The sequence below is a fragment of the Vanacampus margaritifer genome, chromosome 5, assembly GCF_051991255.1.
Source record: "Vanacampus margaritifer isolate UIUO_Vmar chromosome 5, RoL_Vmar_1.0, whole genome shotgun sequence".
Lineage (NCBI taxonomy): Eukaryota > Metazoa > Chordata > Actinopteri > Syngnathiformes > Syngnathidae > Vanacampus > Vanacampus margaritifer.
Window position 1 is genome coordinate 28,078,320 of NC_135436.1, and position 15,950 is coordinate 28,094,269.

At 37.3% G+C, this 15,950-nt stretch overlaps 1 protein-coding gene across 9 annotated transcripts in view; it reads right to left on the reverse strand.

Annotated features, from left to right (window-relative positions):
• The window catches only part of tenm4 (teneurin transmembrane protein 4), a 310,021-nt gene that overhangs the window by 118,258 nt on the left and 175,813 nt on the right, over positions 1 to 15,950 (reverse strand). For 3 of the 9 annotated variants that reach the window (XM_077565526.1, XM_077565528.1, XM_077565527.1), the window contains 4 exons: positions 13,222 to 13,474; positions 4,914 to 4,988; positions 4,598 to 4,696; positions 1,433 to 1,668 (listed from right to left, as the gene is read on the reverse strand). In XM_077565526.1, the coding sequence (XP_077421652.1) occupies positions 1,433 to 1,668; positions 4,598 to 4,696; positions 4,914 to 4,988; positions 13,222 to 13,474 (663 nt within the window). The remainder of the gene's footprint in view (positions 1 to 1,432; positions 1,669 to 4,597; positions 4,697 to 4,913; positions 4,989 to 13,221; positions 13,475 to 15,950) is intronic. The other 6 variants (XM_077565535.1, XM_077565532.1, XM_077565533.1 and 3 more) reach the window with 3 other exon arrangements.

The window sequence follows — 15,950 nt, forward strand, 5'->3', positions numbered from 1 at the left end:
CTTTTAAATGGAATCTAAAATGAGGAAACGTCAACAGAAGACACTATTATGGCCTTTGTTGACATCTCAAGTATGCTTACAAAGCAATCAATTTCCAGTCAACAATAATATAAAACAATATCAAATATAAACCCAATATATTGCTGGGATACAATAGCAGCTGGTTGAGTACAAAAAGCCAGCAATTAAAAGTCCAGACGTGCTCTTCGACTGGCCTTTTCATACATTTAGAGGCTCCAAATGGTACCATTAAAGCTAGTAAGTGAACATAATCTGCAACCAGATAACCAATTAGAACTGCGACGGGAAAAAAGTCAACGGTCATCTTCAGTTTTTATGACGCGTCTTTACAACCGTCCGCTTTTCAACCATCATCCCGCAAAACACAAACGCACACCAACCATTTTTAAATGTTGATCATAGATATGAATCGGGCAAGGAAGCATTTGTGGTTGAGGACCAAATTGTTTTGGGTTTTTTTTTAGGAACAGATGGGCCACATTTGTAGATGAATTAGGAAAGAATGACAAATGTAAAATGTGTGATTTTTTTAAAACAATAACAATCACTTCTCTCTTTTTCAAGCATTTCTAAAAACATTTATTATAATTAATTATTAGATAAAATACATAAAAAATAAATAAATGCATTGTAAAATTGTATATATTTTTTTTATTTATTATTGTAATATTTATAATAAGAAAATTAACCAAATGTTTAATGATATAAATAAATAAACATTTTAACTTGGGTGAAAAAACGTTTAAATTAACACAAACTATCATCTGCATCAACACAACTAAAGGGAAAAAAGTCAATGGTCATCTTAAGCACCCCCCCCCCCCCCCCCACCCACACACACCTTTTGGCATCTTTACAAAGGTCCGCTTTCAACCATCAGACGGCTGCGCGAACCGTATTAAATATAGATCATAGAGATAAATGATGGAGTGTGTAATTCACTTAGGGGCTGGCCAAAAGGCGAAGAGCTGATTTAATAGTGCGGGGATATCTTTTAGCCAGCTGGGGCGCACAGGTTGGGGGGAATTTTATTAAAAAAAAAAGAAATATAAAAACCTGCAAGTCTTTTCTTATCTGACCGGCAAGAACGCTGATTGCACTTTTCTCAAGTGACAACGTTATTACGGCCAAGGTGAGCGTGCTGGTGACAGAGCAACGGGCTGCACACTGCAATTTTTTAATATATATATATATATAGCATTTTGGCACTATAAAAAACTAAAACTAATGCTAAATCTAAACTAAAACAAAGCAATTTATCCTGAATATACATGTGAACGGTTGTTCGTCTATACGTGTCCTGCGATTGTAACAGTTCAGGGTGTAACGCCGTCTCTCACCAAAAGAGAGAGGCTCCAACTCACCGGCCCTCCCGGTGAGGATAATCGGCACGGGCAAGGTTGAAACTTACCGATGAAGTAGGCCAGCAGGAAGAGCAGCGTGACGGACACCAGGATGGCGCTGAGTGCGGCGCATTTCCAGTTGCAATGCTTGTAGGGCTTCTTCAGGCTGAAGGCGGGCCGGGAGAAGGTGCTGCGCGGCAGGGGTCGAGGGGGCGGCGAGTACACCGTGCTGGAGGTCAGCGGGTACCCCGGCGACGTGGTGCAATACATGGGCGAAGTCCCGCCTGGCTTGAACAGGAAGTGCCTGCGGGGAGGGAAGCGGCTTGAGTGCACGTGGCGGGCTGTCTATCAGGTGTAATTGTGTTCCCAGGCACACTCTGTACCGTCGCCATGGTAACCCTGCTGCTGGATTAGCCGCGAGGTATAAAACGCGCTAAAGCAGCGGTCTCAGCGCTTTCGCCTGAAGCAATATTTTTGATGGAAAGAAAAATAAACACAATTTTGTGCTGAATGTTGGAATTGCATCGAAGTCAACTAAAAGGATTACTTTGCATGTTTTTGTTTTCCGCTTTTCTAAATTGTGTCATTTAATGTTGTTCATGACGTTTGTTTTCAGCATGCACCTTATTCTAGACCCAACGACAGTATACCTAACCCACCTAGTCCTACCTACTGATCTTTCTACCAACCTACCAACTTCTGCACCCCTACCAGGTCACCGACTCGCCTACCTACCTACTCCAACCGATCGACCGACCAACTAACCATCCTACTGTTGTGGAATTTTCAGTAGTTAGGCGAGATGTATGAAACGTGAATTTGAAGCTTCAAATATACGCAAGTCTAACAGAGCATGGAAAGCATGGAAAGATTCTTTATGCTGCCTGGTTAGGGTTTTTTGGGAGGAGAAAGGGAGGTCAGCTAGACAGGAAAGCAAGCAGTCTGTTCCGAGCAGGCTTGTCAGTCAAGGTCACTTTGATTTTGCTTTATGTACAAGAAGTGAAAAAGCTCATTGTTAAAGAAAATACAGTTGTCTACAATACAGTATAAACTTATGTTAATACGTCTCTAAATCATTATTTTCCATAACACTACTTTCCTTCCTACCTTCCGAAGGTGTAAGGGTAAGACAATGGAGGGTTTTTGTTCAGGTCACTTCTATAAAGACATTTTGCCAAATGAGTTTTTCCTGTTTTCTTGACAGATAATTTTACTTTTCATCTCTGCCATTTTGTTTTTAAAGCCCATTTTTTACAGCGTAGGCTCGTCTTCCGTCTCATCATTTTTGCTTTTCCAAAGAAGCTCTCCAAAGACGTTTATTTGTTAACTTGCGGGCTTACTTATCTACTACGGCTTCACATGGCCGAGACGAGGGCTTTGCCAAGCCTACAGAAGCTCGAGCTCAGACTCCGATGATCAATACAACATTTTTTGCTCTATTTCCCTCCTCAGCCCGCTGAGCCAATCAATATTAAATCAAACTTCTCTTTTCCGTATTCACGGCACCGCCTGGAGGAGTAATTCCCGGGGAAGAGCAGGAGTGCGTGTCAAGGCTATTCGCTCGTCCTTTGAGGACGGCGCCGGGGCCACATCGGACGGGCCAAACTAGCGGTCCATCAGAGGCGGGCGGCGCCGCTGTCAAGGCCCTTTTTACTGACACCTTTACAAGAGGCGGACGTGATTAAGCGGCACATTGCGACGTGCCACGAAGGACGTGACTGGGAACATGTGTTCCGTTTAAGTGCAGGGGCGGGGCCGACACACGGCGGTGCAGCTTGAGGACTTATGATTTTTTTTCTATGGAAAAAGGCTACAGGCAAAGACGCATTAAGCCGTTGTGCGGCGCTTCTATTGATTGGAGCTCATTTGGGTGAATTCTAAAGTCAAAGTTCGTCAAATATGAACTCGGAATCCGTTCAAAATGGCCGCTTCATACAGGTATGACCAACTTCCTGTTCAATTCCATACATGCGTACCTAAGACTTGTCCTGCATCCTGTTTGTTTTTCTCCTTTTATAATCCTGACCGCTGAGTAAGAACAAGCTTTAAATCGCCAGCGTTTCATTCGCACACTAAAACTACTAAAGCGTAAAATCCAATTAACTGATTGGTTTCGGAATGGGATAAAGGTGCGGATCTAAGAATTTTGTTAAGTGGATTATAGCCACTTATGTTGGACTACGTCACACTGTGTCGGGACTCCAAACTGGGGTGTGGTGTGAAAATTTGGATGTGATGAATTTTACCTTCATGATAAATGTAATTTCGACCCAAAATTGCTAAAACTTTATATTAACTCATTCACTCCCAGCCATTTTCACTGAAGCAATCGCCTGATTTTACAAGGTTCACAGAATAGTGTTTTATTGCTATAAAAACGGAACCTACCAAAATAAATAATATAGTCTCCTTCTTTAATCAGGAAAGTATATTTCTATCTGTTTCCGTTTTTCAGCAATTAGCATTAGAATATAGCTAAATGTAATCATTGTTCACAAATCTCTTTAGAGTTGTGGGCAAATGAGCTTTTTTCACCATGGCCCTGGTTGATCTCTTATACTCTGCTGCCACCTGCTGGCCGTTTTTGTAATAACTACCATTTCATCAATTGTTCTCTGCAGTTGAGAGGCTGCATCAAAGCCTTCAGTATGCTCTAGCATAAAAAAAAGAAGGTACAAATACATCATTTTAAAACATTTAAAATAGAACGTATTTACACGTTTTTGGGAGCAAATGAGTTAAAAGTTTGTGGTTGGGAACTAATGGGAAATGCATTACTGCCACCTAGAGGGCTGGAGCAGAACCGTATCAAAAGCAACTTGATCTTTTCTTGCAAGCGTTTCGTGCTTTGCTTCTTTTCTGTCCAGTATTAATCTCGCCGCTAAGCCCGAGGGACCAATCTCCAGCCGTCTGGCATTACTTCTCATCCTTGGCAGAGATCCATGCTCTACTGAGAGTCTTTCTAGGTATCGTTATTTTTCTTCACCGATTGTCCAAGAGAAAATAATGTGCTGCCGTTGCCTCGCAATCGGACATGCGGGGTCCGTTTTGCACGGCCTCTTAAGTTAGCGATTACGCTTCATTATCCGCCTAAGGGCTACATGGGGACGGACTGAGCTTCTGGCACACAAATACAAACACACACACCGATGGCATATCGAGAGCAGAGAATGTCGGATGGAAACATAGCGCAAGGCATTAGCGACAGAAGCGGGGCAAAGCATGTGACCTACCCGTCGTTGTAGGCGGCGTCGCGGCGCGCGGACGCCAGTACGTCCATCTCAATGGGGTTGTCCTGTAAAGTCTCAAGGAATGCCTGCTTTGCTATGTTTCTACACACAGGTGGAGAGATGGATATGAAGCCGCTGGTGAGATGCGCGTGCGTGCGGGGAGCACAAAGAAAGTACAGTGTTGCGCTCAACAAGGACAGACAGCGTGGGACATTGAACACCTTATGGAACTACGGCTACTACTACTATTGCTACTACTAAGACGACTACAACAAAGGTGGGATTAGCCTCCACCCATCATTCGGGCGCGCTGGCCTACCTGGTTTTGTACGAGCCCTGCCCTTCTCTGCAAGCGTCTTGCTCCTCTCTAATAAACATTAGAGTATTCTGGCTCCTTGTAAGGTTGTGGTTGGAAGAGAACAACGTGTCACGTGAAAATAGGAAACCTGAAGGTGACTGTAGAGCAATGGTTTTAAATGCTATTGCTAGCCGTGCGTCGTCCCGGCTAAGCCGTCACTCTTAAGCAGGAAGAATAGTTTGGATATAAGGCAACGGAAACCAACGGATAATAAAAATATCAAACGTGATAAGGGAACATGGGTAACAAATGGAGCGGGGAAGACAACAGAGACACAGATGAAGGACATACTGTAGGTTGATATGGTACATCAGGAAAAAAAAAACATAGAACATAGTAGGGGTGGGAATCTTTGGATGTCTCACGATTCGATCCCATTCCGATTTTTGGGTCTGCGATACGATTCAGAATCGATTTTCGATTGCAAATGATTTTTGATTCAAAATGATTTGATTGACAAGGATTTTTGCTTCAATCTAAAGATGTGCAAGGAATTGTAATGATCTCCTACAGTCGGACTCGCTAATGCTAATTAGCGCGCTACTTGCGGCACTTTTATCACTCAAAAGAACGGCTTGAAGAGGAATAAAATATTTGTCCTCTTTGCGTGTTCCAAAACTTGAAGACAGATTTAATGTAAGAAAAAACACCTTTGCAAAAATGATTTTAATCTAACAGAGATCTCTGAACATCGTAACAGACTCCAATTCATCACTTAACAGGTGGAATTCAGAGCGCCGAATGTGTCTCTTCCGCGTGTAAAATGGCTTCTTATAGTTAAAACCGACCGCCTCTCTTTCATTTGTAGACAAAACATACTCTCTGGGTACTTTTCCATGAGCGATAGCGAAAACAGAGTCAGAGGTGCGTGTTCGAAACAAATTCTGTTCTCAAGGACCAAATGTGTTTTCCCACAGAGAAGGAACTTCTAGACCAAATAATATGTCCCAGCTTAAGGTCAAATTATACTGAGTTCAACACTACTTGCTTTACACGTCTATAAAACCTTTCAACATGGTTAATATAAAGAATTAAGATGTTAATAATGTATAACAATGGTTAATATATGAAAATAAAGAATTTAAATGTTAATAATATCTAACAGGCTCCACGCTGGAAAAAAAAATTAACTTTTATTGGGATAACTTGATTGTGACTTTTTCCTTCTACTCTCTAATGTGGCTACAATTTAACAGTGTATTAGACCGCGTGGAACTACTCTGCCCCTTAATGGCCAAACCGGGTACAACATGAAAAGCGCTCCAAACAAAGGCACACACAGACAAAGGCAAGGCAGTATAAAATAATTTAAATAAAATCGATTTTGAATCGTACTAAATTAAAACTAAGCATTAAAAAAAAAAAGCGATTGGCTGGCAACCAGTTCGGGTGTACCCCGCCTACTGCCCGAAGCCAGCTGGGATAGGCTCCAGCACCCCCGCGACCCTTGTGAGGAAAAGCGGTCAAGAAAATGGATGGATGGATGGATTAAAAAAAAACTAAAACTAATAAAAACTAACAGAACCACCCTCAAAAATAATTACATTTAAAAACGCGAAACTATATAATAACGAACTAAAATGAAAAATCCAAAAGTATAATAACCCTTAAAAAAAAGAGAGAAAACTAGTACTAAAACTAACTAAAACTAAACTAAAACTAAGCATTAAGAAAAAACTAAAACTAATAAAAACTAACAGAACTACCCTGAAAACTAATCAAAAACAATTAAATTTAAAAACTCGAAACTATATAATAACGAACTAAAATGAAAAAATCCAAAAGTATAATAACCCTTAAAAAAAGAGAGAGAAAACTAGTACTGAAACTAACTAAAACTAAGCATTAAAAAACTAAAACTAATAAAAACTAACAGAACCACCCTGAAAACTAATTAAAAATAATTAAATTTAAAAACTCGAAACTATATAATAACGAACTAAAATGAAAAATCCAAAAGTATAATAACCCTTAAAAAAAGAGAGAGAAAACTAGTACAGAAACTAACTAAAACTAAGCATTAAAAAAACTAATAAAAACTAACAGAACCAACCTGAAAACTAATTAAAAATAATTTTATTTAAAAACTCGAAACTATATAATAACGAACTAAAATGAAAAATCCAAAAGTATAATAACCCTTAAAAAAAGAGAGAAAACTAGTACTGAAACTAACTAAATCTAAGCATTAAAAAAAAAAAACTAAAACTAATAAAAACTAACAGAACCACCCTGAAAACTAATTAAAAACAATTAAATTTAAAAACTCGAAACTATATAATAACGAACTAAAATGAAAAATCCAAAAGTATAATAACCCTTAAAAAAAGAGAGAAAACTAGTACTGAAACTAACTAAAACTAAGCATTAAAAAAAACTAAAACTAATAAAAACTAACAGAACCAACCTGAAAACTAATTAAAAACAATTAAATTTAAAAACTCGAAACTATATAATAACGAACTAAAATGAAAAATCCAAAAGTATAATAACCCTTAAAAAAAAGAGAGAAAACTAGTACTGAAACTAACTAAAACTAAGCATTAAAAAAAAACTAAAACTAACAGAACCAACCTGAAAATTAATTTAAAAAAAATTACATTTAAAAACTCGAAACTATATAATAACGAACTAAAATGAAAAAAATCCAAAAGTATAATAACCCTTAAAAAAAGAGAGAAAACTAGTACTGAAACTAACTAAATCTAAGCATTAAAAAAAAAAACTAAAACTAATAAAAACTAACAGAACCACCCTGAAAACTAATTAAAAACAATTAAATTTAAAAACTCGAAACTATAATAACGAACTAAAATGAAAAATCCAAAAGTATAATAACCCTTAAAAAAAGAGAGAAAACTAGTACTGAAACTAACTAAAACTAAGCATTAAAAAAACTAAAACTAATAAAAACTAACAGAACCAACCTGAAAACTAATTAAAAACAATTAAATTTAAAAACTCGAAACTATATAATAACGAACTAAAATGAAAAATCCAAAAGTATAATAACCCTTAAAAAAAGAGAGAAAACTAGTACTGAAACTAACTAAAACTAAGCATTAAAAAAAACTAAAACTAATAAAAACTAACAGAACCAACCTGAAAACTAATTAAAAATAATTTTATTTAAAAACTCGAAACTATATAATAACGAACTAAAATGAAAAATCCAAAAGTATAATAACCCTTAAAAAAAGAGAGAAAACTAGTACTGAAACTAACTAAATCTAAGCATTAAAAAAAAAAACTAAAACTAATAAAAACTAACAGAACCACCCTGAAAACGAATTAAAAACAATTAAATTTAAAAACTCGAAACTATATAATAACGAACTAAAATGAAAAATCCAAAAGTATAATAACCCTTAAAAAAAGAGAGAAAACTAGTACTGAAACTAACTAAAACTAAGCATTAAAAAAACTAAAACTAATAAAAACTAACAGAACCAACCTGAAAACTAATTAAAAACAATTAAATTTAAAAACTCGAAACTATATAATAACGAACTAAAATGAAAAATCCAAAAGTATAATAACCCTTAAAAAAAGAGAGAAAACTAGTACTGAAACTAACTAAAACTAAGCATTAAAAAAAAACTAAAACTAATAAAAACTAACAGAACCAACCTGAAAACTAATTAAAAACAATTAAATTTAAAAACTCGAAACTATATAATAACGAACTAAAATGAAAAATCCAAAAGTATAATAACCTTTAAAAAAAAGAGAGAGAAAACTAGTACTGAAACTAACTAAAACTAAGCATTAAAAAAAACTAAAACTAATAAAAACTAACAGAACCACCCTGAAAACGAATTAAAAACAATTAAATTTAAAAACTCTAAACTGTATAATAACGAACTAAAATGAAAAATCCAAAAGTATAATAACCTTTAAAAAAAAGAGAGAGAAAACTAGTACTGAAACTAACTAAAACTAAGCATTAAAAAAAAACTAAAACTAATAAAAACTAACAGAACCACCCTGAAAACGAATTAAAAACAATTAAATTTAAAAACTCGAAACTATATAATAACGAACTAAAATGAAAAATCCAAAAGTATAATAACCCCTTAAAAAAAGAGAGAAAACTAGTACTGAAACTAACTAAAACTAAGCATTAAAAAAAACTAAAACTAATAAAAACTAACAGAACCAACCTGAAAACTAATTAAAAACAATTAAATTTAAAAACTCGAAACTATATAATAACGAACTAAAATGAAAAATCCAAAAGTATAATAACCTTTAAAAAAAAAAGAGAGAGAAAACTAGTACTGAAACTAACTAAAACTAAGCATTAAAAAAAAACTAAAACTAATAAAAACTAACAGAACCACCCTGAAAACGAATTAAAAACAATTAAATTTAAAAACTCTAAACTGTATAATAATGAACTAAAATGAAAAATCCAAAAGTATAATAACCTTTAAAAAAAAGAGAGAGAAAACTAGTACTGAAACTAACTAAAACTAAGCATTAAAAAAAAACTAAAACTAATAAAAACTAACAGAACCACCCTGAAAACGAATTAAAAACAATTAAATTTAAAAACTCTAAACTATATAATAACAAACTAAAATGAAAAATCCAAAAGTATAATAACCCTTAAAAAAAAGAGAGAGAAAGCTAGTACTGAAACTAACTAAATCTAAGCATTAAAAAAAAAAAAAAAACTAATAAAAACTAACAGAACCACCCTGAAAACTAATTAAAAACAATTAAATTTAAAAACTCGAAACTGTATAATAACGAACTAAAATGAAAAATCCAAAAGTATAATAACCCTTGCGGAGTAGTAAAGTGAACTCGTCACTTCAACCCTTTGGCCAACAGATCACGTCAGACACTTGGGCCAAGACATGCTTAACAAAGGGCACGGAAATGGGCTGAAGCGATACACAGACGACAGATGACCATGAAAGACGAGCGACAAAGATGAAGGGTACTGAGGTACATGCGGGATGAACTGCTCATGGAAGATACGAGGGACTAAGACAACATGAGGGACGTACGTCCTGTATACTGGCGTAAAGACAAGATGAACGCAACACGGAGGGACCTCGTGTAATAGGGGACATAAAGTAGGTAACAAATGGAAGACACGAAGGAAAACATTGGCGTACATAAGGTCAACGGCGTCTAGAAGAACATGGAAGACACCGGGGACAAAAGGTGAAGGACTTTGACTAATGGTAAAGTCGACAAACGGAACAAGGCAACAAAGTGGAAGCAGGAAACATGCGACATCAAAGGAAACTCTGGGGACATTTGGAGACACGGGGGGGGGGGGGGGACGGGGGTAGCACGGCTGTTGCTTTGCAGGGACGACGTTTGCAAAAGCAGCTTGTCGCTACGATTGCTTTCACATGAGGAAGCAGCCTTAATGACGCTTGTTGCACAAGCCTCGCCGAAAAAAGGCACATTTGCGCTCCGTGCTAAAGTTTCCCGCTCGGCCTCCTCGTCTGTTCCGTACGCAAACGACGGTGGAGGGAAAAGGAGCGTCCGCATGCGACAGGCTGCCGCTCCAAGAGAAAAGTCCTGCTTTTGAGGTCTTTTCATGGGCAAGGAATACAACTTATAATGAGCATGGATACCTGCGCTCGTGGGAAAAAAGAAAAAGAAAAGAAAGAAGACCGGACGGGGCGCCACTAGATTGGAATGCGACCGAACGCCGCGGAATTCACATTTTGATTCCGAGGCCATTGTCGTGCCACCAGCTGGCTTGTTAACATACAACGTTTTGGGAAAGAATTTTTATTTTGACAATAAAAAAGTGCACTCGATGGGCCAGATATTTTTTTTGATATTTTTTGGGCCAATTACCGGCGCCGATATTCAGCATTTTGACGAATATCGGCATCGGCCATTTTGAATAATCATATGGCTGATAATAGATCCATTAAAAAAAGTGTTATCTTCAGGGAGCTATTTCAAATTATTATGAATTTTTATTTACATTTTCAGAGATGCTGGTGACCCTGGGAAGTCTCTCGCACCTTTTGATTTTGTTTGAAATTAAAACTAAGATAAGTAAAAAATGTAATACGGTACTTCAGATATTCTAGAATTTTTGAATACTTTATTTATTGTAGAAAACTACTGTTTAAGTTTGTATTTAACTTTTGAAAACATGCTACTACCTCTGGGAGATCCCAGATGTCTATTTAGTAAAAAAAAAAATTAATTTTACGAACCCTTAAAGTTGCTCAATAAACATATGCTTTAAAAATCCCCCCCACAATTTTTTTTTTTTTTAAAGAGCTGAAATTTGTATTTTTTCCAAATTTTGATGCCAATATATTCCCTTTTAGTGAAAATTAATATCAGCTCCAAATATCGGTTATCAGCATCCTTGACTACTAATAATCGGTATACTTTGTTTTTTACTGTTTATAAATATTTTTCCCAAAACTTCAAAACTGGTCAATTTGACCTGTCATATAAAAGAGAATTAGAACATACTTGAGTCCAAAGCTGTTCTAAATGTTAAATAAAGTGATGAGATCCCGTTCCGGTCGGATCCACAATAACAAACATTGATTAATCAGGCAAGGCGAGGCCATCACACGCCGAGTGTTGGCTCCGTTTGATTTGCTTGGGCGTGCTCATAACAATGAGACCCGAGCCTCAATTGCACCGACGACACTGAGCGGACGCACTTGACGCAAAAGCATCCCGCCGATGAACGCACGCCGCGCCGCCGTACGCCGGGCTGTTTAACGCGCCGCGAATCCGAGTTGGCAGAGCTTTTCACTTGGTGATTAGAATTGAGATGCGGCCGCGTCGCCACGGTTACCAGCACAAAAACAGAAGGCCCAAAAGCGGCACTCTTCTCTTGTTATGGTCAGCCTTGAAATCCTGGCTGACCGCATTGCATTGCTTCTTGTTAGCTCGATACTGTAATAAATCGTTCAAATGTCATGAAATGAAAATCAAGGCAAAATAATGCTCGTTCTTTGTCTGCGAAGATAACGAATAGAATTACAGTATCGCACAAAAGTGAAGTAAACTCGATATTATTATATACCAGATATTTCGTTACATTTTTTCATGGGACAACGTTAAAGCCACTAAAGCTAAAGCCCTGGCAACAAAAGTGACTACACCCCTAAGTGAAAATGTCAAATTGAGCACAGTTTGTCATTTCCCCCAGCGTCATGTGACTTGTTCGTGTTAAAATTGGATTATGTTTGACACGTACGTACGGAAGCAGATTAGGGCCAGTGAAGAGAAAGGAAAAAAGCTTGGCAGAATTCTCACTTTATTCTCAGAATTCTGACTTGGAAGTGAGAATTCTGAGAATAAAGTCAGAATTTTCACTTTGAAGTCAGAATTTTGAGAAGAAAGAGTGAAGTCAGAATTCAGAATTGTCATATTAAAGTCAGAATTTTGAGAATAAAGACTAGTCAGAATTCTGAATTCTCACTTTAAAGTCAGAATTCTGAGAATAAAGTCAGAATTTTGAGAATAAAGTCAGAATTTTGAGAATAAAGTCAGAATTCAGAATTCTCACTTCGAAGTCAGAATTTTGAGAATAAAGAATAGTCATAATTCTGAATTCTCACTTTAAAGTCATAATTCTGACTTCAAAGTCATTATTTTGAGAATAAAGAATAAAGTCAGAATTTTCACATTAAAGCCAGAATTCTGAGAATAAAGTCATAATTTTGAGAATAAAGAATAATGTTAGAATTCAGAATTCTCACTTCGAAGTCAGAATTTTGAGAATAATGAATAAAGTCAGAATTTTCACATTAAAGTCAGAATTCTGAGAATAAAGTCAGAACTTTGAGAATAAAGAATAAAGTCAGAATTCAGAATTTTCCCTTTTAAGTCAGAATTCTGAGAATAAAGAATTCTGACTTTAAAGTCTGAATTATGAGAATAAAGTCAGAATTGTCACTTAAAGGTGAGAATCCTGCCAACCCTTTTTTTTCACTTGACAGGCCCGAATCCTCTTCCGTACGTACGCAACGGAAAAATGAAACGTGCGGAATATATAGACAAACATCAAATTAAATATCTGCAGAAATATGAAAGATGTACTCACGTTTATGAGATACTGTACAACCAAGATATTTTAGAACTAGCTATTTAAATGTCATCACTGGCTATGCTAGCTTTGTTTGTTACAAGAAATCTTGCCAAGTCAAATTTTCCTTTTCTGTTCCCTTTCTTCCCATTACTTTTTTTTATTTCTTATTTGATTGTATTTAAAACTCCATCCTGTATCTGCCGACACGGAAACGGCGCCGCACTCTACCTGGTCTCCAGCGGGATGTTGCTGTTGAGGAGCCAGTTGTCCGGGGCGCCGCCCGCATCCGGGGCTCCGCCGTCGGGGGGCGCGGAAGAGCCGCCGTCGGTGGGCGCGGGGCTGGGGTTGCTCCGCGGCGTGTAGTTGCCCCGGTTCAAAGAGTTGACGGAGGCCGCATGGTGCTGAAGGTGGTTGGGCGAGTACGAGTGGGACAGCGGCAGCGGCGGCGTGCGCAGCCGAGGGTGGTTCTGAAAGACGGCGTCTGGAAGGCAAAGCCGGGGGAATGCGTTTAAACCAAATCAAGGTATTCGCAATGATACGGTTTAAAAAAAAATGCATTAGACTGGCATCCAATTTAAGATTGGGAATTAAGATTAAAACTCAATCCAAAAAAAAATGCAAAACAGCCTCCGACATCAATATTACCCATCAACACAAAATTGGGTAAACAGGGCCATCATAACAGGACACACGGGAAAGTCTCAAGGACCAAGGCATGAAAAAAAAGTCGGCCATATTGGTTTGGTGCTGACATTTTGTGTGGCTTGCAGAGTTCATTCAATGTAAAAAAAAAAAAAATTATTAAAAAAATGGCATTTTTTGGGGGTGGGGGCTAAAACTGTTATTTAAGTTGGAATAACTTTAAAAATGATTTACATGAATGGCCACAATCTTGATTAGCACCGCAAAGCAAGCAAGTCGTCTTGAGATGTTGCGTTCATCCAACTTCCTTCCTCCCAGGCCACACTGCTCTCGCGGGCATTCACCGACGGAGGTGATTTTCATCTCGTTTTCTTGACACGCTTCTCATTTTGGGGGCAAAATTTCAAAATAAAAGCTTAAAATGATTTTGTGGGTTATACTTCTAATTTTCAGTGTTTGGCTGATTTAACTGTTCACTTTATTGCTATTACATTCTTTATTTCAAAATACAAGTCCCAAATTAAAATTTGAGGGATTTTATCTGATATAATGTCCACTTTTTTTTTTACCATTCCAACTTCAAAGTACCAGTAGTCAGTTCATTCCTTTTAATTATTTATTTCCCCAAATTTCTAAATAAAAACCCAACATTCTAATTTAGTTCCCACCCCCTTCTAATTTTCACAATTTTTGCCTGATTTTAACTGTGCCAACATTTAACCATTCAGTTAATTCCTATTCACTTTTTTTCTCCAAAGTTTCAAAATAAAAGCCCAAAATAAAAGTCCCCCCCCCCTTCCATTTCTACAATTTTGCCTGATTTTAACTGTGCAAACCTTTAACCATTCAGCTTATTCCTTTTTTTTTTCAAAGTTTCAAAATAAAAGCCCAATATTAACTCGTTGACTGCCAAAAACGTTAAATAACGTTTAGTAAAATCCTAGGGAGGAGTGCCAAAGACGTTAAAAGACGTTTGTTTCAAAACAGAGGTGAAACTAACCATTTTCTATTGTTGATTACTGAAAAACGGAATAAGGTAGAAACAAACTTTTTTTTTCTGGTGAAAGATGAGAGTCCAATCTTTCATTTGGCAGTATGTGTGTTTCCATAGTCCAAACACATAATTTTCTGTGGACCTTGAAAGATCAGTCAAAATGCTTAAATCGGCTGGCACTGGCGACATCCCGTTTCTGAAAACGTCTGGCAGTCAAAGAGTTAAAATAAAATAAAAATAATAAAAAATAAATAAAAACATTGGGATTTTTACCTCAAATTTCCTTTTTTGTTGTTTACCATTTCTAACCAATCCAACATGAAACTGTTCATCAAATGCAGTTTTCAAACGTTCAAACGTGAATTTTCAAGTTTTTGGTTTATTCTCATTCAAAGCTCGTTTGTTCGCTCAGCAATGCAACGACGGCATTGGCGAGGAAAGGGAATCTGGAGCAGCATTTTAAAACAGTACGCGGGTTTTCCAAGTCAGCAAGCCTGCGACCCTCAACAGATCTGAATGGAAAATGGATTGATGGAAAAAATAAATAAATTAAAGGACGTCATGGTTGCGTGTATGCTAAAGTCTAACAGTTATGCAAAAGTAGAAAGTGCCACACCAATAAACACAACCAAACAATAAAAACAGCATTTAGTCATCTGGCGTGGTCGCTTTTCTTGCCTGCTCAAACACTTTGAAGTCTTTTATGACGAGCAGGCAAAAAAAAAAAAAAAAGCCAGAGATAGAACCTGGACGCCATAAACTAGCGAGCGACGGGCTCGTTTAGATTTATAATGTGCATCTTTCATTGGCCATCTGCAAAGAGTGCACCGGCCGCTGATTTACCTTCCCACTCGGCTTTGAACCCGGTTCAGTGCCACATATTTCATGGTCGGGAGCCCAGACAAGGAGAGTGTTTTGCAGGGGGGGGGGCTACTGTATATCACGTTAGTGTCGCGTCGACAGATGGCCGAACGGGGCGCTTCCCTTGTAATTAGCCGAGGCGGAGATGCCGTGGAAAAAGAAAAAAGAAAAAAATGGGACCGGCGTGAGTTTTGGGGGATGACCTGCCTAAAACGACGCTAATACGATTATGCTAATATGCTACATAAGACACACATGCATGGATGAATATCATATCTTATTTAATGAGCAAACATGATGACGCAAATGTCAGCCCACGCCTGCCACCATTTAAAGGGCTAAAGATGAACTGTGAATAAAGCTCAGCTGTTCTAGTCGGCTTTTTCCTGATGTTATTTTGCTTTCTAGCAGAGGCCTGAAGTGTTTGCGCTAACACTGACTGCTCGGGCTGCGCAATTAA